General features: G+C 43.0%; 1 protein-coding gene across 1 annotated transcript in view; it reads right to left on the reverse strand.

Moving 5' to 3' along the window:
- Nucleotides 1-24,089, reverse strand: part of IL12RB1 (interleukin 12 receptor subunit beta 1) — a 448,922-nt gene that overhangs the window by 60,755 nt on the left and 364,078 nt on the right. Inside the window, exon 16 of the mRNA XM_069649246.1 lies at nucleotides 1,066-1,147. Coding sequence (XP_069505347.1) covers nucleotides 1,066-1,147 — 82 coding nt within the window. The remainder of the gene's footprint in view (nucleotides 1-1,065; nucleotides 1,148-24,089) is intronic.

The following is a 24,089-nucleotide window of genomic DNA, read 5'->3' on the forward strand; positions in this document are numbered from 1 at the left end:
TAGAGAGCCAATACTCACCCGGAGGCTGCGCTCTTCCTTTATTCCATCGAAACGGTTCACGCGATCGCCGCTCCGGGGCCACACCGCGACTGCAGAACAGAAAAGAAAGAACAGCAGGTTAGTCGCGCAAAGGAAAATAACAATTTTTGTTCATTTCGACGCTGCACTCTCGCGCTAATACTCACCTGCAGGAATTCTGCTCAGCGTCGTGGGGAGACGGCAATCCTTCATCTGGCACCCTCCTAAACCACACCTGTAAAGGAATAAGAACAATAGTGAGAACTTTGGCAACTAAGAACATTTAAGCAAACTATACCAAGAGTCTATTGGCATAGAGACTTACCTACAGAGTCACAGTTATTCAGAAATCTGCTACAGCCCGCAGGATCAGTGACGCAACTAGATCCAGAAGAGAGGCTGGAACATTACCATGCCCCTGCATTCAGTTGCAGGACGGAGAATCCGCCATTAAAACACCTAAGGTGAGGCATAAGCAGAGAGGGACACTAGGAGGTTATGGGTGGTGGGAGCCTAGCCTGCCCCTCATGGCTGGTTAACATCTTGTTTCAACATTCTAGGCAAACGCTCCCCTGTGAAGAAGTAGTGAGACAGAGAAGACACGTGCAGGCATTCATCACTCAACTTCGTGCGACGCACGTGCAGACATTCATCACTTAGCTTCGAGCGACGCCCCCGTGGAGACCAGGTGAGCGTGACATTGTATTAAAATGTAGCCATAATTATGTGGATGATTAATTTTGTGGCAGCTGTTCAAAGGTTTGCAAAACTAAATGAACATTCAATTTCACCTCATAGTGAAATAGAATCCCCAATTCTCCGTCAGCAAAAAATCTACTGGTGATTTACTGTGGAAGTGTCTGTTTTCTTTTACAGGCCAAAAAAGTATTCCCAGCTTTTGTAGTAGGTGAAAATGTTTGTCCAGCCCTATTAACAAAACCGAATTACATTTTACCTGCAACCAAACTATGTCTAAACTCTAATCCTTTTAAAACACATGTAACACAAATGTAAAACATTTTCCATTTACAAAGAATACACGTTTACCTGCTGCATATCATCTTGGGAAAATCTTGTAGCTAAGCTGTTGACAGGAGTCGGCACCTCAGGACATACTATTGTCTTAAATCTAAAACAGAAATATTGACTTAGCATTTCATAAACATAAATGAAAAGTAGATACTTGGAGGTGAGTTATGAAACTTTGAGACCACATTGTTTAAACTATTGTATTGGTCAAATATCATGCACACGCATACCTAGTTAGCTGTGTCCATGTATGACAGCAAAATAGAATAGTAAGTTATGCAGCCACTTTAGAAATGTCTATGAAATTTGGGTTCACATATTTAAATCAAAAAATTCCAACTAATCACATTTTTCTTCCACGATCAATAAATTCAGTAACAATAAATTGGATAATATAACAATGTAACATTACAGTCCTTAAATGTTGGAGGTGCAGAACACAAAGTGCAATTAAAAATTGTGTTCATATTGCTATCAAGATTTGTAGAGCACAATGGCATCCCCAAGGATAATTGCTCTATACCTAACTGGCACAGACATTCAAATTCACTTAACGGAGCACTCAATATGAAGTTGTAAAAATATATATTTTTGACATATGCAGAAAGCTTGTAATGTACAACATTACAAACAAGTTCATGCATATACTTTATCAGCATTTTCTTTTTTGTTGATTATTGTTACATTTGGAAAAATGCAACCTTTCAAAATATTTAAGAAAATAAGATACAATAAAATGAGGACTACAGGGAAATATTAAAAGGGAAAAACAGAAGCAGACATACAGATATTTTACAATAATAAAACAGGACACGCTTTATTGTTAGTATCAATACATTTCAATGATAACAAATAAAATATTTAACAATTTAATATTTCCAAGGATAACATAAATGTCATTGTTGCTAAAATCACACTTCTATGTTCACCACTAAAACAAATGTCCCATAACATATCAGCTGTTAGATCTCTGTAATCCTTAAAAAGATGCTGCAAAACAACTTCCTTTGAGGGAGCAAGTGCAAGCAGGGCACCACCAAGTGCTTTAAAGTCTCTGACTGGTTCTGATTTTTACAGAACCGACAGCCTTTTTCCTTCATTGAGCTATTTGATCTCCCCCAGTACTTCTTTATTCAGCCATACATTAAAACAGAATCTTAAAAACAGCGCTCTAAGTTTTGGTGCTGGAAACGTCATATGATAGGCTGCCGGTTGATTAAAAGGTTTCAATTTAAAATGACTATTATAAAAATTCTTGTACTTATTACATTGGTCCCAAGTCAATCTCCAATCATACTGCCACAATTGTACCATAGCTGGGTATGGATTAGATGCGAGCAGATCTAAAGAAATGTCAGTTTCCTTCATTGTGTTCTTACAAGCTTCTTTCTGTGTTTGCAAAGACCAATCTAAAATGGAATCTAATAATATAGCTAAAGCAGGTAACATAGAAACAGGATTCCAATCAGTCATGATGCACTTCCTAAATAGACTCATCATTCGCCATGTTCACATGACGTTTAAGGATAATAATCCCAGCTCGTGGGATATGATTTGGACTGGAAGACTAGATGGAAGAGACAGCACTTTCTTCCAAAAGAGGACCTCTATTCTGTTCCAGGCTGGCAAAGTTTCTACCATCTTAGTTTCTGCTCCATAGATGAGAATAGGGACCACCTTTTTCTTATAAAAGCTGAGTAGGGGATCGCAGGAGAATTTCTCATATTTCCTGTGTAATATCGGGGCTTGGGAGGCCACTGAGAAAGCTCTCCTAATCAAATTCAATTTAAAGGGTGTTGCTGGATTATTATCATTAGTGTTCATACCCAAAATTATCAAGGGACTTTTATATAAAAACCACGTAAAAGAGCGTCTCTTTAAAACCTTTTTTGCAGTAAAAATTAGAATATTAGATTTCTCAACATTAATAGTTAGATGATTCTTATCCACATAACGCTCGAGGGCCACTAATTCATTTTGTAGGCCCATCACATTTTGTGTAAAATAACAAGATCATCCGCATATAAAAGCCAAGGTAAGGGAACAAGTCCCAATTTTGGCAGATATAGAGTGGTGCTTTCCAAGTGACACCCAATATTGGCTATGAAAAAAATCAAAATGTGCAGGCACCAGAATACATCCCTGCTTAAGATCTCTTGCTGTTGGGATAGATTGTGTCAAAAGTCAATGTTTAATGTCATTTATAAACAGAAGAAGGTTACCTAAAAACTGGGCACTTGTGCTTCACAAAGAAAAGCACATACTTTTCTATTTCAGAGTATGAGAACTTTGATAGTGAATGTGTGTAATGTGCTATGTGTAATATTACCAACAAATATATAAGTAGGCAGAACAGTATTACAAACTGAATGGATTTGCGGCAAACAAGAAACAAGTCAGGCACAAAGCACCCAAAGGAAATTCTTTGTTGGTTTGGTGTAAATCCGTTCATTATATATATATACATATATATATATTAATTAGGCCCAGAGCGGGGTGCCCCTGCACCCCAAACGGTAGTTATATCCCCCAAGATGAATTGTTGGTGCCAAGATTTTTCATTTCAGAAAATCTGCCATTACACAATTCAAGAATCAAGTTTTCAAATAGATTTTGGAAAGTACCCACATATGATAGAAGGTATGTAAGTAGGGCAGTTCTGAGGCCTGGGAGCATGTGTGCAGGTTAAGAAAAGATGTTTTGTGGAGGTCTGGTGCTTCCAGAACGGTGTAGTTTTGTTTTTCAAGCTTTTTTTAGTTCGAGATTCGGCCCGAACGGCAACAAAAAGACAAAATACTTTGAAACTGTAATATATGGAGATGTGGCAATCATAGGGATTGCTAGTTAAGGTAAGAGGAATACTTTAAATTAATCTATGAAGCATATGATTTTTTTTATATAGAAAATAATTATAGGTATTGTGTCCTAAATTAACTTAGAATATGTGGAGGGAAGTATTAGGGGACTATTCGTGTTTTTGCGTTATTAAATGTGTTAATGAATTTTATATTTGTTTAATTGGTTGAAAAGAAAGTGTGCAACAATAGTCCAAGAGAAGCTGATGCTTGTCAACTGTAGCCTTTGTTTTGATTGGACACACTTTTTACGTGACTAAACAGTGAATATCTTAATTCACTCATGACAGCAGCAGGGGAATTATCTATATTGTTGCACCGCTCTCTTCTTCATCACAGTACCAATTAGTAATCCTAAGCGAACACCTACCTCCCTCTTCCTAGTACTGAATAGTAATCTTACCTATGTACCTCCACCTCACTCTTCCTTATCACAGTCCCCCACTGACCCAAACTGAATCTTATTTGTCACAGTATCCCACTACTACTATGTAACTCTTCCTTGTCACAGTATCCTACTACCACCACCTCGGTCCTTCTCCCAAGTTCCCCACTACCACCATATCACTCTTCCTTGGCACAGTACTTCCTCATCAGAGTCCCACACTAGCCCCACCTCATTCTTCCTCATCACAGTCCTGCAATACCACCACCTCACTCTTCCTCATCACAGCAGCTCATTAGCCGTAGCTCACTCTTCCTGTTCACATCCTTCTACTACCACCACATCACTTTCTCTTCCTCATCACAGCCCCCCACTACCATCACATAACATTTCCTCAACACAGTCCCCCATTACCACAACTCACTCTTCCTTGTCACTGTACCCAACTACCACCAATTCATTCTTAGTCATCACAGTCCCCACTACCACCGTCTCACTATTCATCATCACAGTACTTCACTACCACCAAATCACTCTTTCTTGTCACAGTCCCCCAAAACCACCTCATTCCTCCTTTTCACAGTCCCCCATTATGACCATCTCAGTAGTCCTCGTCACATTCCCCCATTAACACCACCTCACTCTTCCTTGTCACAGTACCCCACTACCAGCAACTCACTCTTACTCATCACAGTCTCACACCACAACTCCCTACTCTTACTCATCACAGTACCCACTACCACCACCTCACTCTTCCTCATCAAAATACCCCAATACCACCACTCACTCTTCCTCATCACAGTACCCCAGTACCACCAAATCACTCTTCCTCATCACAGTAACTCAATACCACCAATGTATTCTTCCTCTTCACAGTACACCACTACCACCAACTCACTCCTCCTTTTCACAGTACCCCATTGCCACCAACATTCTCTTAATCGTCACAGTCCCACACTACCTCTCCCTACTCTTACTGCTTACAGTACCCCACTACCACCACCTCAATCTTCCTCATCAGAGTCCCGCACTAGCCCCACCTCATTCTTCCTCCTCACTGTCCCACAAGACCACCACCTTACTGTTCCTCATTACAGAACACCATTAGCACCAACTCAATCCTCTTCTCCACAGCCTTCCACAACCACTGCATCACTCTCTCTTCCTCATTCCAGTGCCACCACTACCACCACCTCACTTTTCCTTGTCACAGTCCCCCACTATCACAACTCACTCTTCTTTGTAACAGTACCCAACTACCACCAATTCACTCTTGGTCCTCACAGTTCCCCAATAGCACCATCTCACTCTTCATCATCACAGTACCTCACTACAACCAACTCACTCTCCTACCTCACAGACCATCACTACTACCTCACTCATCCTCGTCACAGCCCCCACTACAGTTATATTAGTATTCCTCATCACAGTCCCCCACTAACATCACCTCACTCTTCCTCATCACAGTACTCCACTACCAGCAACTCACTCTTCCTCATCACAGTAACCCACTGTCATCAACTCATTCTTCCTTGTCACAGTATCCCATTACCACCAACACCCTCTTACTAGCAACAGTCTCACACTACCATTACCTACTTTTACTCATCACAGTACCTCACTACCACCACCTCAATCATCCTCCTCAGAGTCCCAAACTAGCCCCATCATCCGGCAATATCACCACTTCACTCTTTCTCATCACAGTATCCCACTACCACCAACTCACTCTTCCTCTTTACAGCTCTCCACCACCATATAACTCTCACTTCCTCATCACAGCCCCACACTACCACCAACACACTTTTCCTCATCACAGCCCCCCACTGCCACAATACACTCTCCCTTGTCATAGTAACCAACTATCACCAACTCACTCTTCCTCATCACAGTCCCCCACTACCAGCACCTCACTCTTCCTCATCACAGTCCCCCACTACCACAATCTCACTCTTCATCATCACAATCCTCCACTACCACCTCACTCCTCTTCATCACAAGCCCCCACTATGACCATCTCAGTATTCCTCAACACATCCCCCACTAACACCACCTCACTCTTCCTCATCACAATACCCAATGTGGGATGGATCAACCCACTAATCCGAGCCCTGCAACAGTACTGTGCATTGCTGGCAGCAGAAACATCAGAATGGCCACTGGAAAGCATGCTGCTTGCTCAAAATCATCCAAAAATGTGCAGTCAAAATCTGAAAGATAGGCCGCCATCCACGTTTGCCTATCTTAGTGAGAACAGGAGATCACTGGCCAAAAACCACCATTGGCTACCCACAAAGCAGCCTGAAACCACTTGGAAATAGCAATGCTGATTGCCAAAAGAAATACAGAGCTGTTTGGAATCCATTTCTTGAGTGTCAAAAACTGCTAAAATCATTGCTCACAAACCACCTAAAAAGAATCCAATCTCCTTGTTGGGTGGTCAACATCATTCTCCCGCAAGAATCTACATAAATATAAGGTCAAAAGACGTGTATCTATATCTGGATAAAGTATACTTTTGAGGATTGCTTGCTGGAAGAAAGCTGTCAAAATGGGTGTAGTACCGTTACTCGCCTCTGTCAGGTGCTAGCGATTTATAATTCTGACAGGAGAGCTGTGTTTCAGAAGATAAATATGCCAAAGAAGAGAATTCCATCAAAATGCAATATAGAGTGCCACACAGTGATTTCATTGTTGAAAAAGACTTGATTTAAAGATAGGTTGCTTATGTTAAGTTTATAAATGTTATTTTTTACAAGGAACTATGTTGCAGTTGACCAGAAGGAATCTGATTTAGTTAAAACTTCAAGAGGCCTTCTTTCCATGGGAACCCTTCACACCTTATCCCTAGACAAAGAAGCTTCTTTCTGCCCTTGGCCAAGAGATTGACAGACTGGTGTGAACAGGAACTAGCCAAGGCACCCTGGCATGTTGCTCCAAGTCAAGACAATGGGGGCTTTGGGATGAATAGAATATGCTGATTTGGGTGTGACTGGTCAACAACTGCTCTGGGAGAAACAAGACATGTGACTCTCTGAGGCAGCCAGATCTAGTGGCGGAGACAAACCATTGTGGATTCAGGTAGCCCAGCAAATATATGTTTTATAAAATTGCGTATAACAAAGTGTACCAAGCTGACAAAAATGTAGAACTTTGCGACGGTTAAAATGATGAATGCACTTACAATTTAAGACTAAGATGGACGCTGTGTGATGTTCTGAGACCAAACCCCGGAATGTATTCATATTGTAGCTGCAGTGTTGTTGCTATGAACATAAGAACTTACAATAATATGCCCAGAGAGGATCTGCATGCATGTATCAAATTTAGTGCAGAACCAATATTGGGAAAATCACCAAAAGCGCAAATAAGTTGTCATTTCGGAACTGAAGCTCTTAGGAAGATCAGAGTTGGACAAGAATGTACCTTAAGTAATCTGTGATGTGTATATGTATCATGAACAAGTTGTGCACCTTGGAAATGTGTTTGTTATGAAAAATTTATTTTCTAAGTAAAAGCAAAGGGGAGTTTCTACCCTAGATGGTAAATGGCAGCATCATGATGACACCTCATGACACGCTGATCCTTTCTCCAGTCAGGGGACAGGAAATTCTATGACCTATCAGGATCCTTAGAGGGTTGGGCATAGGGAGGCAGCCTCCTCACCCCCTTTGGAAACACATAAATAGGAACCGCTGAGACCGTCCGGTGGCGAGAGTGAAGCCAAACCCCTTGACCAGATCTTTGACGAGGCCCATTCCATTCCATAGCCTAGGAGTGAGTATCTAGTCTAGAACTGTCCTTAACCAATCTCTTAGTTTAAAGTAATCCTCTTCCATCCACTTTAACCTGTCCAGAACTGCATTCTAGAATCTTGTGTCCATCCTATTGGTTCCAAATCTGTAAAGCGCGATCTGTCATTTGAAATCTTCACTTTCTTTCTGAAAATCTACCTTCACAAAAACCTCTGTAACTTTCGAACCAAACGTCCTAGAAGCAAAATGTAACTGTAATTTTAAAGCGAATATCCTAAGCTTTCCAGCAAACCCAAAACAACATTCCATTTCATTATAGTTTTTCCATAATCGCGATTTGCGTACGTGGAAAATTTGCCGCGAATTAAAATTTGGCCCAATTTCATTTTCTGCCAAAATAGCTGCTCCTTGTTCTGAATTGCTGATATTCGTTTTCAATTTGATAATCATTCATGAATCATTGCTAGTGTTGACCTGAACCAATTCCAAGTAACTATCACTTATCCTGAATCTTCTTTAGTGAATTAAAATCATTTTAGCATATTTTTCACCTTCACTGCAATTATATTCAAAAGTATTTTTGCCTGTTTTAAAATCATACCTGTTGCTCTAAGCTTGTGGGGGGAACTGGAAGTGAACTGCCTTCTTGATTGTATTCCTGAAACCTGTGTGCCCTAATTTCCATCTTTTCATGTTGCATAGGGGGGGTGTGAGTAGTCACAGGGGAAAAAGTGACCATATTATCTTTTGATTGAAATCATATTTAGTCTATTTCTGTGTTGCATTCTTTCCCATTATTGCAGTTCCTTGAATCATATAAAGTATTCTCTGCTACAGTAGCCTTCATATTCATACTCCTAAGTGATTAAAGAGATTGTTAATTTTGTAATCTTACCCATTGTTGATTACCGTCCATATTCATAAGTGTGCAATTCAAATTTTATTTTATTAATAAAAGTGTGATATATATATTGTTTAATACTTCAAATAAATCTTTTAATTTGCAAAACAAACCTACTTCTTGGCTCAGTGAGGTCAGGGGGATCCAAACAGAGGGGCGTTATATAAGGGTTCATCATTCAGATATAAAGAACTTTGACATAAAAATATATAAATAAGGGCTTCCATTGGGCATCCCATCCTAAGCATTGACTTAGTGTGATTGCTGGATTGAAGTCACGTACACCAAGTACCACCCCTCATCACAGTACACCAATACCACCAACTCACTCTTCCTCATCACAGTACACCACTACCACCAACTCACTCTTTCTCACAGTACCCCATTACCACCAACACACTCTTACTCGTCACTGTACCACACTACCACCACCTCAACCTTCCTCATCAGAGTCCCACACTAGCCCTACCTCATTGTTCCTTATCACAGTCCTGCGATACCACCACCTCACACTTCCTCATCATAGCAGCTCATTAGCCACAACTCACTCTTCCTGTTCACATCCTTCTACTACCACCACATCATTCTCTCTTCCTCATCACAGCCCCCCACTACCATCACCACACATTTCCTCATCACAGTCCCCCATTACCACAACTCACTCTTCCTTGTCACAGTCCCCAAATACCACCTCATTCCTCCTTATCACAGTCCCCCATTATGACCATCTCAGTAGTCCTCGTCACATTCCCCTACTAACACCACTTCATTCTTCCTTGTCACAGTACCCCACTACCAGCAACTCACTCTTACTTGTCACAGTCCCACACCATAACTCCCTACTCTTACTCATCACAGTACCCACTACCACCACCTCACTCCTCCTCATCAAAATACCACCAACTCATTCTTACTCATCACAGTACCCCATTACCACCAAATCACTCTTCCTCATCACAGTACCTCAATACCACCAGCTTATTCTTCCTCATCACAGTATACAACTACCACCAACTCACTCTTCCTTTTCACAGTACCCCACTACCACCTCCTCAATCTTCCTCATCAGAGGCCCGCACAAGCCCCCACATCATTCTTCCTCCTCCCCGTCCCACAATACCACCACCTTACTGTTCCTCATTACAGTACACCACTAGCACCAACTCAATCTTCCTCTCCACAGCCTTCCACAACCACTACATCACTCTCTCTTCCTCATGTCAGTCAACCACTACCACCACTTCACTTTTCCTCCTCACAGTCCCCCACTATCACAACTCACTCTTCTTTGTCACAGTACCCAACTACCACCAATTCACTCTTGGTCATCATATTCCCCCACTAGCACCATCTCAATCTTCATCATCACAGTACATCACTACAACCAACTCACTCTCCCACCTCACAGTCCCTCACTACTACCTCACTCCTCCTCATCACAGTCCCCGCTACAATTATATCAGTATTCCTCATCACAGTCCCCCCTAACACCACCTCACTCTTCCTCATCACAGTACTCTACTACCAGCAACTCTCTCTTACTCATCACAGTACCCCACTGTCACCAACTCATTCTTCCTTGTCACAGTACCCCATTATCAACAACACCCTCTTACTAGTCAGTCTCACACTACCACTCCCTACTTTTATTCATCACAGTACCCCACTACCACCACCTCAATTGTCCTCCTCAGTCCCACACTAGCCCCATCATCCAGCAATATCTGCACTTCACTCTTTCTCGTCACAGTACCCCACTACCACCAACTCACTCTTCCTCTTTACAGCCTTCCACTACCACATCACTCTCTCTTCCTCATCAAATCCCCACACCTCACATTTCCTCATCACAGTCCCCTATTACCACAACTCACTCTTCCTTGTCACAGTACCCAACTACCACCAATTCACTCTTAGTCATCACAGTCCCCACTACCACCATCTCACTATTCATCATCACAGTACTTCACTACCACCAAATCACGCTTCCTTGTCACAGTCCCTCAATACCACCTCATTCCTCCTTTTCACAGTCCCCCATTATGACCATCTTGGTAGTCCTCGTCACATTCCCCCATTAACACCACCTCACTCTTCCTTGTCACAGTACCCCGCTACCAGCAACTCACTCTTACTCATCAAAATACCCCAATACCACCACTCACTCTTCCTCACCACAGTACCCAGTACCACCAAATCACTCTTCCTCATCACAGTAACTCAATACCACCAATGTATTCTTCCTCTTCACAGTACACCACTACCACCAACTCACTCTTCCTTTTCACAGTACCCCATTGCCACCAACATTCTCTTAATCGTCACAGTCCCACACTACCTCTCCCTACTCTTACTGCTCACAGTACCCACTACCACCACCTCAATCTTCGTCATCAGAGTCCCGCACTAGCCCCACCTCATTCTTCCTCCTCACTGTCCCACAAGCACACCACCTTACTGTTCCTCATTACAGAGCACCATAAGCACCAACTCAATCCTCCTCTCCACAGCCTTCCACAACCACTGCATCACTCTCTCTTCCTCATTCCAGTGCCACCACTACCACCACCTCACTTTTCCTTGTCACAATCCCCCACTATCACAACTCACTCTTCTTTGTCACAGTACCCAACTACTACCGATTCACTCTTGGTCATCACAGTCCCCCAATAGCACCACCTCACTCTTCCTCATCACAGTACTCTACTACCAGCAATTCTCTCTTTCTCATCACAGTACCCCACTGTCACCAACTCATTCTTCCTTGTCACAGTACCCCATTACCACCAACACCCTCTTACTAGTCAGTCTCACACTACCACTCCCTACTTTTATTCATCACAGTACCCCACTACCACCACCTCAATTGTCCTCCTCAGTCCCACACTAGCCCCATCATCCAGCAATATCTGCACTTCACTCTTTCTCGTCACAGGACCCCACGACCACCAACTCACTCTTCCTCTTTACAGCCTTCCACCACCACATCACTCTCTCTTCCTCATCAAATCCCCACATCTCACATTTCCTCATCACAGTCCCCCATTACCACAACTCACTCTTCCTTGTCACAGTACCCAACTACCACCAATTCACTCTTAGTCATCACAGTCCCCACTACCACCATCTCACTATTCATCATCACAGTACTTCACTACCACCAAATCACGCTTCCTTGTCACAGTCCCTCAATACCACCTCATTCCTCCTTTTCACAGTCCCCCATTATGACCATCACGGTAGTTCTCGTCACATTCCCCCATTAACACCACCTCACTCTTCCTTCTCACAGTACCCCGCTACCAGCAACTCACTCTTACTCATTAAAATACCCCAATACCACCACTCACTCTTCCTCACCACAGTACCCAGTACCACCAAATCACTCTTCCTCATCACAGTAACTCAATACCACCAATGTATTCTTCCTCTTCACAGTACACCACTACCACCAACTCACTCTTCCTTTTCACAGTACCCCATTGCCACCAACATTCTCTTATTCGTCACAGTCCCACACTACCTCTCCCTACTCTTACTGCTTACAGTACCCACTACAACCACCTCAATCTTCCTCATCAGAGTCCCGCACTAGCCCCACCTCATTCTTCCTCCTCACTGTCCCACAAGCCCACCACCTTACTGTTCCTCATTACAGAGCACCATAAGCACCAACTCAATCCTCCTCTCCACAGCCTTCCACAACCACTGCATCACTCTCTCTTCCTCATTCCAGTGCCACCACTACCACCACCTCACTTTTCCTTGTCACAGTCCCCCACTATCACAACTCACTCTTCTTTGTCACAGTACCCAACTACCACCAATTCACTCTTGGTCATCACAGTCCCCCAATAGCACCATCTCACTCTTCATCATCACAGTACCTCACTACAACCAACTCACTCTCCTACCTCACAGACCCTCACTACTACCTCACTCCTCCTCGTCACAGCCCCCACTACAATTATATTAGTATTCCTCATCACAGTCCCCCACTAACATCACCTCACTCTTCCTCATCACAGTACTCCACTACCAGCAACTCACTCTTCCTCATCACAGTAACCCACTGTCATCAACTCATTCTTCCTTGTCACAGTATCCCATTACCACCAACACCCTCTTACTAGCAACAGTCTCACACTACCATTCCCTACTTTTACTCATCACAGTACCTCACTACCACCACCTCAATCATCCTCTTCAGAGTCCCACACTAGCCCCATCATCCGGCAATATCATCACTTCACTCTTTCTCATCACAGTATCCCACTACCACCAACTCACTCTTCCTCTTTACAGCCCTCCACCACCACATCACTCTCTCTTCCTCATCACAGCCCCACACTACCACCAACACACTTTTCCTCATCACAGTCCCCCACTGCCACAATACACTCTCCCTTGTCATAGTAACCAACTATCACCAACTCACTCTTCCTCATCACAGTCCCCCACTACCAGCACCTCACTCTTCCTCATCGCAGTCCCCCACTACCACAATCTGACTCTTTGTCTTCACAGTCCACGACTACTATCAACACACTCTTCATCATCACAATCCTCCACTACCACCTCACTCCTCTTCATCACAAGCCCCCACTATGACCATCTCAGTATTCCTCATCACATCCCCCACTAACACCACCTCACTCTTCCTCATCACAATACCCAATGTGGGATGGATCAACCCACTAATCCAAGCCCTGCAACAGTACTGTGCATTGCTGGCAGCAGAAACATCAGAATGGCCACTGGAAAGCATGCTGCTCACTCAAAATCATCCAAAAATGTGCAGTAAAAATCTGAAAGAAAGGCCGCCATCCACTTTTGCCAATCTTAGTGAGCACAGGAGATCACTGGCCAAAAACCACCATTGGGATACCCACAAAGCAGCCTGAAACCACTTGGAAATAGCAATGCCGATTGCCAGAAGAAATGCAGAGCTGTTTGGGAATCCATTTCTTGAGTGTCAAAAATTGCTAAAATCATTGCTCACACCCCACCTAAAAAGAATCCAATCTCCTTGTTGGGTGGTCAACATCATTCTCCCGCAAGAATCTACATAAATATAAGGTCCACAGAAGTGTATCTATATCTGGATAAAGTATACTTTTGAGGATTGCTTGCTGGAAGAAAGCTGTCAAAATGGGTGTAGTACCGTTACTCACCTCTGTCAGATGCTGGCGATTTATAATTCTGACAGGAGAGCTGTGTTTCAGAAGTTAAATATGCCAAAGAAGAGAATTCCATCAAAATGCCATATAGAGTGCCACACAGTGATTTCATTGTTGAAAAAGACTTGATTTAAAGATAGGTTGCTTATGTTAAGTTTATAAATGTTATTTTTTACAAGGAACTATGTTGTAGTTGACCAGAAGGAATCTGATTTAGTTAAAACTTCAAGAGGCCTTCTTTCCATGGGAACCCTTCACACCTTATCCCTAGACAAAGAAGCTTCCTTCTGCCCTTGGCCAAGAGATTGACAGACTGGTGTGAACAGGAACTAGCCAAGGCACCCTGGCATGTTGCTCTCAGTCAAGACAATGGGGGCTTTGGGATGAATAGAATATGCTGATTTGGGTGTGACTGGTCAACAACTGCTCTGGGAGAAACAAGATATGTGACCCTCTGAGGCAGCCAGATCTAGGGGCGGAGACAAACCATTGTGGATTCAGGTATCCCAGCAAATATATGTTTTATAAAATTGTGTATAACAAAGTGTACCAAGCTGACACAAATTTCCAACTTTGAGACGGTTAAAATGAAGAATGCACTCCCAATTTAAGACTAAGCTGGACACTGTGTGATGTTCTGAGACCAAACCCCGGAATGTATTCATATTCTAGCTGCAGTGTTGTTGCTATGAACATAAGAATTTACAATAATATGCCCAGAGAGGATCTGCATGCATGTATCAAATTTAGTGCAGAACCAATATTGGGAAACTCACCAAAAGTGCAAATAAGGTGTCATTTCGGAACTAAAGCTCTTAGGAAGATCAGATTTGGACAAGAATGTACCTTAAGTAATCTGTGATGTGTATATGTATCATGAACAAGTTGTGCACCTTGGAAATATGTTTGTTATGAAAAATTGATTTTCGAAGTAAAAGCAAAGGGGAGTTTCTTCCCTAGATGGTAAATGGCAGCATCATGATGACACCTCATGACACGCTGATCCTTTCTCCAGTCAGGGGACAGGAAATTCTATGACCTATCAGGATCCTTAGAGGGTTGGGCATAGGGAGGCAGCCTCCCCACCCCCTTTGGAAACACATAAATAGGAACTGCTGAGACCGTCCGGTGGCGAGAGTGAAGCCAAACCCCTTGACCAGATCTTTGACGAGGCCCATTCCATTCCAAAGCCTAGGAGTGAGTATCTAGTCTAGAACTGTCCTTAACCAATCTCTTAGTTTAAAGTAATCCTCTTCCATCCACTTTAACCTGTCCAGAACTGCATTCTAGAATCTTGTTTCCATCCTATTTGTTCCAAATCTGTAAAGCGCGATCTGTCATTTGAAATCTTGACTTTCTTTCTGAAAATCTACCTTCACAAAAACCTCTGTAACTTTCGAACCAAACGTCCTAGAAGCAAAATGTAACTGTCCTTTTAAAGTGAATATCCTAAGCTTTCCAACAAACCCAAAACAACATTCCATTTCGTTATAGTTTTTCCATAATTGCGATTTACACATGCGGAAAAATTGCCGCAAATTAAAATTTGGCCCAATTTCATTTTCTGTCAAAATAGCTGCTCCTTGTTCTCAATTGCTGAAATTGTTTTCAATTGGATAATCATTCATGACTCATTGCTAGTGTTGACCCGAACCAATTACAAGTAACTATCACTTATCCTGAATCTTCTTTAGTGAATTAAAATCATTTTAGCATATTTTTCACCTTCACTGCAATTATATTCAAAAGTATTTTTGCCTATTTTAAAATCATACATGTTGCTCTAAGCTTGCGGGGGGAACTGGAAGTGAACTGCCTTCTTGATTGTATACCTGAAACCTGTGTGCCCTAATTTCCATCTCTTCATATTGCATAGGGGGGGAGTGAGTGGTCACAGGGGAAAAAGTGACCATATTATCTTTTGATTGAAATCATATTAAGTCTATTTCTGTGTTGCATTCGTTCCCATTATTGCAGTTCCTTGAATCATATAAAGTATTCTCTGCTACAGTATCCTTCATATTCATACTCCTAAGTGATTAAAGAGATTGTTAATTTTGTAAAATTACCCATTGTTGATTACCGTCCATATTCATAAGTGTGCTATTCAAATTTTATTTTATTCATAAAAGTGTGATATATATATACTGTTAAATACTTCTTGGCTCAGTGAGGTCAGGGGGATCCAAACAGAGGGGCATTATATAAGGGTTCATCATCCAGATTTAAAGAACTTTGACATATAAATATATAAATAAGGGCTTCCATTGGGCATCCCATCCTAAGCTTTGACTTAGTTGGATTGCTGGATTGAAGTCACTTACACCAAGTACCACCCCTCATCACAGTATGCCAATACCACCAACTCACTCTTCCTCATCACAGTACACCACCACCACCAACTCACTCTTTCTCACAGTACCCCCTTAACACCAACACACTCTTACTCGTCACTGTACCACACTACCACCACCTCAATCTTCCTCATCAGAGTCCCACACTAGCCCCACCTCATTGGTCCTCATCACAGTCCTGCGATACCACCACCTCACACTTCCTCATCACAGCAGCTCATTAGCCACAACTCACCCTTCCTGTTCACATCCTTCTACTACCACCACATCACTCTCTCTTCCTCACCACAGCCCCCCACTACCATCACCGCACATTTCCTCATCACAGTCTCCCATTACCACAACTCACTCTTCCTTGTCACAGTCCCCGAATACCACCTCATTCCTCCTTTTCACATTCCTCCTTGTCACTGTACCACACTACCACCACCTCAATCTTCCTCATCAGAGTCCCACACTAGCCCCACCTCATTGGTCCTCATCACAGTCCTGCGATACCACCACCTCACACTTCCTCATCACAGCAGCTCATTAGCCACAACTCACCCTTCCTGTTCACATCCTTCTACTACCACCACATCACTCTCTCTTCCTCACCACAGCCCCCCACTACCATCACCGCACATTTCTTCATCACAGTCTCCCATTACCACAACTCACTCTTCCTTGTCACAGTCCCCGAATACCACCTCATTCCTCCTTTTCACAGTCCCCCATTATGACCATCTCAGTAGTCGTCGTCACATTCCCCCACTAACACCACCTCACTCTTCCTTGTCACAGTACCCCACTACGAGCAACTCACTCTTACTCGTCACAGTCCCACACCATAACTCCCTACTCTTACTCATCAAAGTACCCACTACCACCACCTCACTCTTCCTCATCAAAATACCACCAACTCACTCTTCCTCATCACAGTACCCCATTACCACCAAATCACTCTTCCTCATCACAGTACCTCAATACCACGAACTTATTCTTCCTCATCACAGTACACCACTACCACCGACTCACTCTTCCTTTTCACAGTACCCCATTGCCACCAACATTCTCTTAATCATCACAGTTCCACACTACCTCTCCCTACTCTTACTGATCACAGTACCCCACTACCACCACCTCAATCTTCCTCATCAGAGGCCCGCACAAGCCCCACATCATTCTTCCTCCTCCCCGTCCCACAATACCACCACCTTACTGTTCCTCATTACAGTACACCACTAGCACCAACTCAATCTTCCTCTCCACAGCCTTCCACAACCACTGCATCACTCTCTCTTCCTCATGTCAGTCAACCACTACCACCACTTCACTTTTCCTCCTCACAGTCCCCCACTATCACAACTCACTCTTCTTTGTCACAGTACCCAACTACCACCAATTCACTCTTGGTCATCACGGTCCCCCACTAGCACCATCTCAATCTTCATCATCACAGTACATCACTACAACCAACTCACTCTCCCACCTCACAGTCCCTCACTACTACCCCACTCCTCCTCATCACAGTCCCCACTACAATTATATCAGTATTCCTCATCACAGTCCCCCACTAACACCACCTCACTCTTCATCACAGTACTCTACTACCAGCAACTCACTCTTCCTCATCACAGTACCCGACTGTCACCAAATCATTCTTACTTGTCACAGTACCCATTACCACCAACACCCTCTTTTACTAGTCACAGTCTCACACTACCACTCCCTACTCTTACTCATCAAAGTACCCACTACCACCACCTCACTCTTCCTCATCAAAATACCACCAACTCACTCTTCCTCATCACAGTACCCCATTACCACCAAATCACTCTTCCTCATCACAGTACCTCAATACCACGAACTTATTCTTCCTCATCACAGTACACCACTACCACCAACTCCCTCTTCCTTTTCACAGTACCCCATTGCCACCAACATTCTCTTAATCATCACAGTTCCACACTACCTCTCCCTACTTTTACTGATCACAGTACCCCACTACCACCACCTCAATCTTCCTCATCAGAGGCCCGCACAAGCCCCACATCATTCTTCCTCCTCCCCGTCCCACAATACCACCACCTTACTGTTCCTCATTACAGTACACCACTAGCACCAACTCAATCTTCCTCTCCACAGCCTTCCAAAACCACTGCATCACTCTCTCTTCCTCATGTCAGTCAACCACTACCACCACTTCACTTTTCCTCCTCACAGTCCCCCACTATCACAACTCACTCTTCTTTGTCACAGTACCCAACTACCACCAATTCACTCTTGGTCATCACGGTGCCCCACTAGCACCATCTCAATCTTCATCATCACAGTACATCACTACAACCAACTCACTCTCCCACCTCACAGTCCCTCACTACTAACTCACTCCTCCTCATCACAGTCCCCACTACAATTATACAGTATTCCTCATCACAGTCCCCCACTAACACCACCTCACTCTTCATCACAGTACTCTACTACCAGCAACTCACTCTTCCTCATCACAGTACCCGACTGTCACCAAATCATTCTTACTTGTCACAGTACCCCATTACCACCAACACCCTCTTTTACTAGTCACAGTCTCACACTACCACTCCCTACTTTTACTCATAACAGTACCCCACTACCACCACCTCAATTGTCCTCCTCAGTCCCACACTAGCCCCATCATCCAGCAATATCACCACTTCACTCTTTCTCATCACAGTACCCCACTACCACCAACTCACTCTTCCTCTTTACAGCCTTCCACCACCACATCACTCTCTCTTCCTCATCACAGCCCCCTCCTACCACCAACGCACTTTTTCTCATCACAGTCCCCCACTACCGCAATACACTCTCTCTTGTCATAGTAGCCAACTATCACCAACTCACTCTTCGTCATCACAGTCCCCACTGCCAGCACCTCACTCTTCCTCATCACAGTCCTCCACTACCACAATCTCACTCTTCCTCATTACAGTACTCTACTACCACCAACTTACTTTTCCTCATTACAGTACCGTACTACCACCAACTCATTCTTCCTCATTACAGTACCCTACTACCACCAACTCACTCTTCCTCATTACAGTACCCTACTACCAAAAACTCACTCTTCCTTATTACAGTACCCTACTACCACCAACTCACTCTTCCTCATTACAGCACCCTACTATCAGCAAGTCATTCTTCCTTGTCACAGTCCCCCACTACCACCAACTAATTTTTCCTCATGATAGTCACTAAATAGTGCACCTCACTCTTCCTCATCACATTTCCCAACCGCCCCACCTCACTCTTTCTCATTATAGTCCCCAACTACACAACTAAAGTCTTCCTAATCACAAACCCTGGAAGGCAGGCATGGTAGCACAAGTAAGGACACAGACACAAGGAAACAAGTTTCAACACCTTTATTAAGTTTGAATGGGGTAGGAGACTTCCTAGATGGCCCTAACTCTATAATGTGAGTAGTCTCGACAATAAAAGTAAATAAAATACTCCAAGTCAGTCAGTCAAACAAAAGAAAAAGTCTGTGTCAGAAACCTATACTTGCCCTCACGTTTCACAATAACTAAGTGTGGTAGAGAGTATCAAAAGAATGTCAGAATGGCAATGAACGTGGTTCACCACACCCTTCCCTATGTTCAGTTCAGTGGGGTTCTTACAAAGTTCCTTCAAGGTGGGTAATATGCAAATTCAATGATTTAGCATGAATCTGTTATGATTTGGGCACCTAGTTCAATGTCAGTTCAATATTTTTCACAGTTCTCTTCATTGGATTCACACTTGTCAAAAAAACAGACATTCACAAAGTTCCTTCACAGTTACTTTTGCAGGCGGCCCTTGCCAACCTTCAAACACTTAAACATTGCTGAAATACTTTCCAGCTAACAGCTCTCATAGAGCTCGGGGAGAACTCCCTTCTCCAACCTTTTTACTTCTCTTTCACCATGTTCAACTGTCAGAGACCTTCACAACTGCATAGTATTATCACACCCATGCATGATCACTCCGACAGCAGGGTCCTTATTATTATCACTTTGCCAGAGACCTTTGCAACTGCAAAGTATTCTCACCCCCATGCATGACCCTTCTGACAATAGGGTTGGTTTCTTAATATCCGTGCCTCTTGCACTCGATGTTGTAGAATGGGCCCTCGGCCACTCTGTTCCTTATTTCACAAAAATGTCCATTCACTTTAACATTACCCTTTTGGAATCTCTGTATGCTCTCTTTCTCTCATGCCCTTCCCTTCAATGGCTTTCAATACATTTTGCTTTCATTATTCACTGTTCTGATATCTTTAAATATGCATTTAACAACGTGCCTTCCCACACGGCATCACTCCGTTGCTTTGTTTCTCACCGGCTCTTGTTACTTTGTTTCTCACTGGCTCCCTCGCTGGCCAAATACATTCAAGCTTTCAGTTCAATGTCATTATCCGTCAATGTGTAGCCTTGCGTGTAACACTGTAGTCTTCCACAATCATGAACATCACAAACCAGGCTCTCCCTTTCTTTGTACTCACTCGCTGTGATTGCTTTCATGTGTCCATCTGCTTTCAGCTCATCGAGGTTAGGGTCTTGGCCACATGCCGCTCAGATGCTCCCGGGCAGCCTCGCGGCCCAGGGGAGGAAACATGCAGTTTTCTGGTGCATGGAGGAAAGGGACTAGCTTGCCCCTCAGCTCCATTCTCTGAACTCTACTGGATTCCCGGAGACACGGCTTGCTCGCCACACTTTCTCCGGCCTCAACTCGCAGCCTGTCAGTATCTCACTGTCCTGTTCTCCCTGGCCTGGTTCTCAGCAGCTCTCTCTCAGCTGCTCCTCCATCTCGCCATCCTGCTTGCCTTCCTTCTTGGCCTCTGTCTCGCTCTCCGTGTCTTTCAGTGCTCCACCTTTTATAGTTTGGAAACGGTCCATGAATTTCAGGTGTGTGTGATTGTGACTAAGTGCCTGACCCTGAATGACCTTATTAGGTTGACAAGGCCAGTACATATTATGTGTGGTAATCTTCCTAGTGTCAGTCTACCTCTTCCTCGTCTCAGTAGTTGGGCTGATAAGGAAAGGAGTGGAGTTATGGGAGTTGTAGTGTCCCATAAAGGTAGAGGGAATATGGGGTAAATAACTATTAGGAAATGGGGGATACCATGTCTCACCTTCCGATGTCTCCTCCCCACCCCCGAGGACCCCCTACCCATGTGACCATCCCTCGCTTTTCCACCCGTCTGGGTCGGCATCCAATAGCGATTGCCCTTCCCTGGCCACCTGAATAAGGGATCCCTGGGGACTGAGTCATGAAACACCTTCAGATTTTTCACACCCCACCTTGCTCTTCATCATCATAGTACACCATTACTAATCCTTTCTTATATAGTGAACACAAAAAAGATGGAATACTTGATAAACCCAATGTTGTGTAGCTGAAGAACAGATATTGCTAAAAAAAATATATTATAGATTAAATTACAGTATTGAAAGTGGTGGGAGGCATAGCATAACAAAAACTTTGAAATTCAGTGAATAAATGTTAGTTGAAGTGACGTTAAGGTGCTGATTAAATACAACAAAACCCCTGACATTTTGCAGGTGTTGCCACCTATGCCACCTTGACTATAAGGCCCCGACCGTGCAGCCCCTAAGTGCACTGATTACATCACAAATGGCATCACATATGACATCATTTAAGGCAGTAACTTTCTGTGAAACCTAAAGTGACTAAAATAAACATTATGGCCATGTTTTAACATAAACATAGATGTAAAACAACAATTTAATTTATTGTACGATACATATCCCAAGTAAGAGATGAACCAAATTGATTTAAAACCTTCAATACTATCATGGTGTTCATATGATATTAGTTGGAATTAGAAAAAGGGACTATTTGTATAAAAAAGTAAGTGCATAAACAAACTACATATGCCTGCAAAGTGGCGTCAAGATGCTCCTCGTAACCATCTTTATTAATCACTATATTTGAACATGCATATAATTGTAATGAAAAAAGATACATTATTTCAGAAATGTCTCCATTTTGTTATTCATCAAGAAATATGACACCCATTTCCAGTTTAAATATATAGTGATATATACTTTCAATTAATACTAAATGGTAATAACAACACTGTATTCCATGATTTAGAACTGCCCCATACAGTAAATACCTATCTATCTTCTCTTATATGTTATCTAAGGCCAACATTGATGCCACGTCAAATTGTACATTTCCAAATGCCTAACTTGCACAGTTACTTTAACAACCCGACTTTGTGTTAATCGGCTATAGGTTAAAAGAAAACGAAATAGCATTATAAATATAACGAAAAACCCCTACACCAAATTCATGGCCACATATCAACATTTATAATAAGGCTAGTTCCTAAAATTAGCCACACTCAAGTCACAATATATAGCAGAATTTAATTGATCGACAATAAAAACATGTTTGGAGCAAATTAATCCTGAATACGGCACATGACGTTGTAGAGGAGCAGATGACGTCATCTCCAGTGCCCGCCGCCTAACCTCTGTTATACTGGAAGCAAAGCAGGATGACTGTGTGCATGGCACCATGTATCATCCCAATACCGCATTGAAGAAATGAGAGACGTTATGTACGCAGACACCTGTATCGAAAGCCATGGTTGAAGACTGTTGGCCTAAACCATTGGACATGGAAGAGCTGTAAGTGCGAACCGACGGGAGTAAAGTGACGACATAAAGGGAAGACACAATGGCGCACAGAAACAATGTAAGAATACTTAAAAAACGACGGTGTAGTCCGAGTAACAAAGTAATCAAGTACAAAGAGAAGATGAAATCATCTCTGCTCAGAAGACAAGTCAGATGAAGCTCAACCTATGTATATACGCAGAAACGCAAGGTAGATGAGTTACATAGAAGCTTACTACAGTAGAAACTTAACATAAGTAAAGCAGCCATGATGAGAAGATGGATGTCAGATCATGTCAAAACTACCTCAGAGACAAACCAGGGCCGCAGATCTGAAACGCTGCAGAAACAGCTTAATGCAAGGAACAAAGAATATATGTTTTGCTAAGGCAAAGCGTGACACATCAAGGCATAATTGGAAAGTACAAAGGGAGTTAAGCAGGATAAGCTATGAACAAAGGACACCTTTCTCTTAGATCAAGCAAAAGCTAAAACATCTGCAAGTGCCAAGTATTGGACAATAGAGGGTGCAGAAAGCACATGTAAGTTGGAGCAACCAAGTCTCCAGAGGCCAAAAGGAGTGATTAAATGAAATATCAGTAAATGACAGATTCAAAGGGACAAATTTGTGGTCTAATGACATGTGGTGCACGACTCAAAAACAAGATATATTCATTAAACCTCAGACGAAGATAGTGGTGTACCCTGACTCCCTTAAAAATCCCAAAGAATAAAACAGTCATCAAAGTCAACTACAAAGGAGAAGCCTTGACTCATGTTTTAACTGATGAGAGATGGTAGGCTAATTGGCCAATGTGGGCAGTGGTCTGACTTTGATCCCTGAACCTGGGTTTTGTTCTGTTCATGTTTTGCTAGCGAGCCGAATGTCCAAGGTTGGGAGAGTATGCCAACCAATCATGAGGGGTTATGTAGCAACATGCTATACAATGTTGCAGAAGCAA

Source organism: Ambystoma mexicanum, chromosome 1p, assembly GCF_040938575.1.
Source record: "Ambystoma mexicanum isolate Mex_15411 chromosome 1p, UKY_AmexF1_1, whole genome shotgun sequence".
NCBI classification, from domain to species: Eukaryota; Metazoa; Chordata; class Amphibia; order Caudata; family Ambystomatidae; genus Ambystoma; species Ambystoma mexicanum.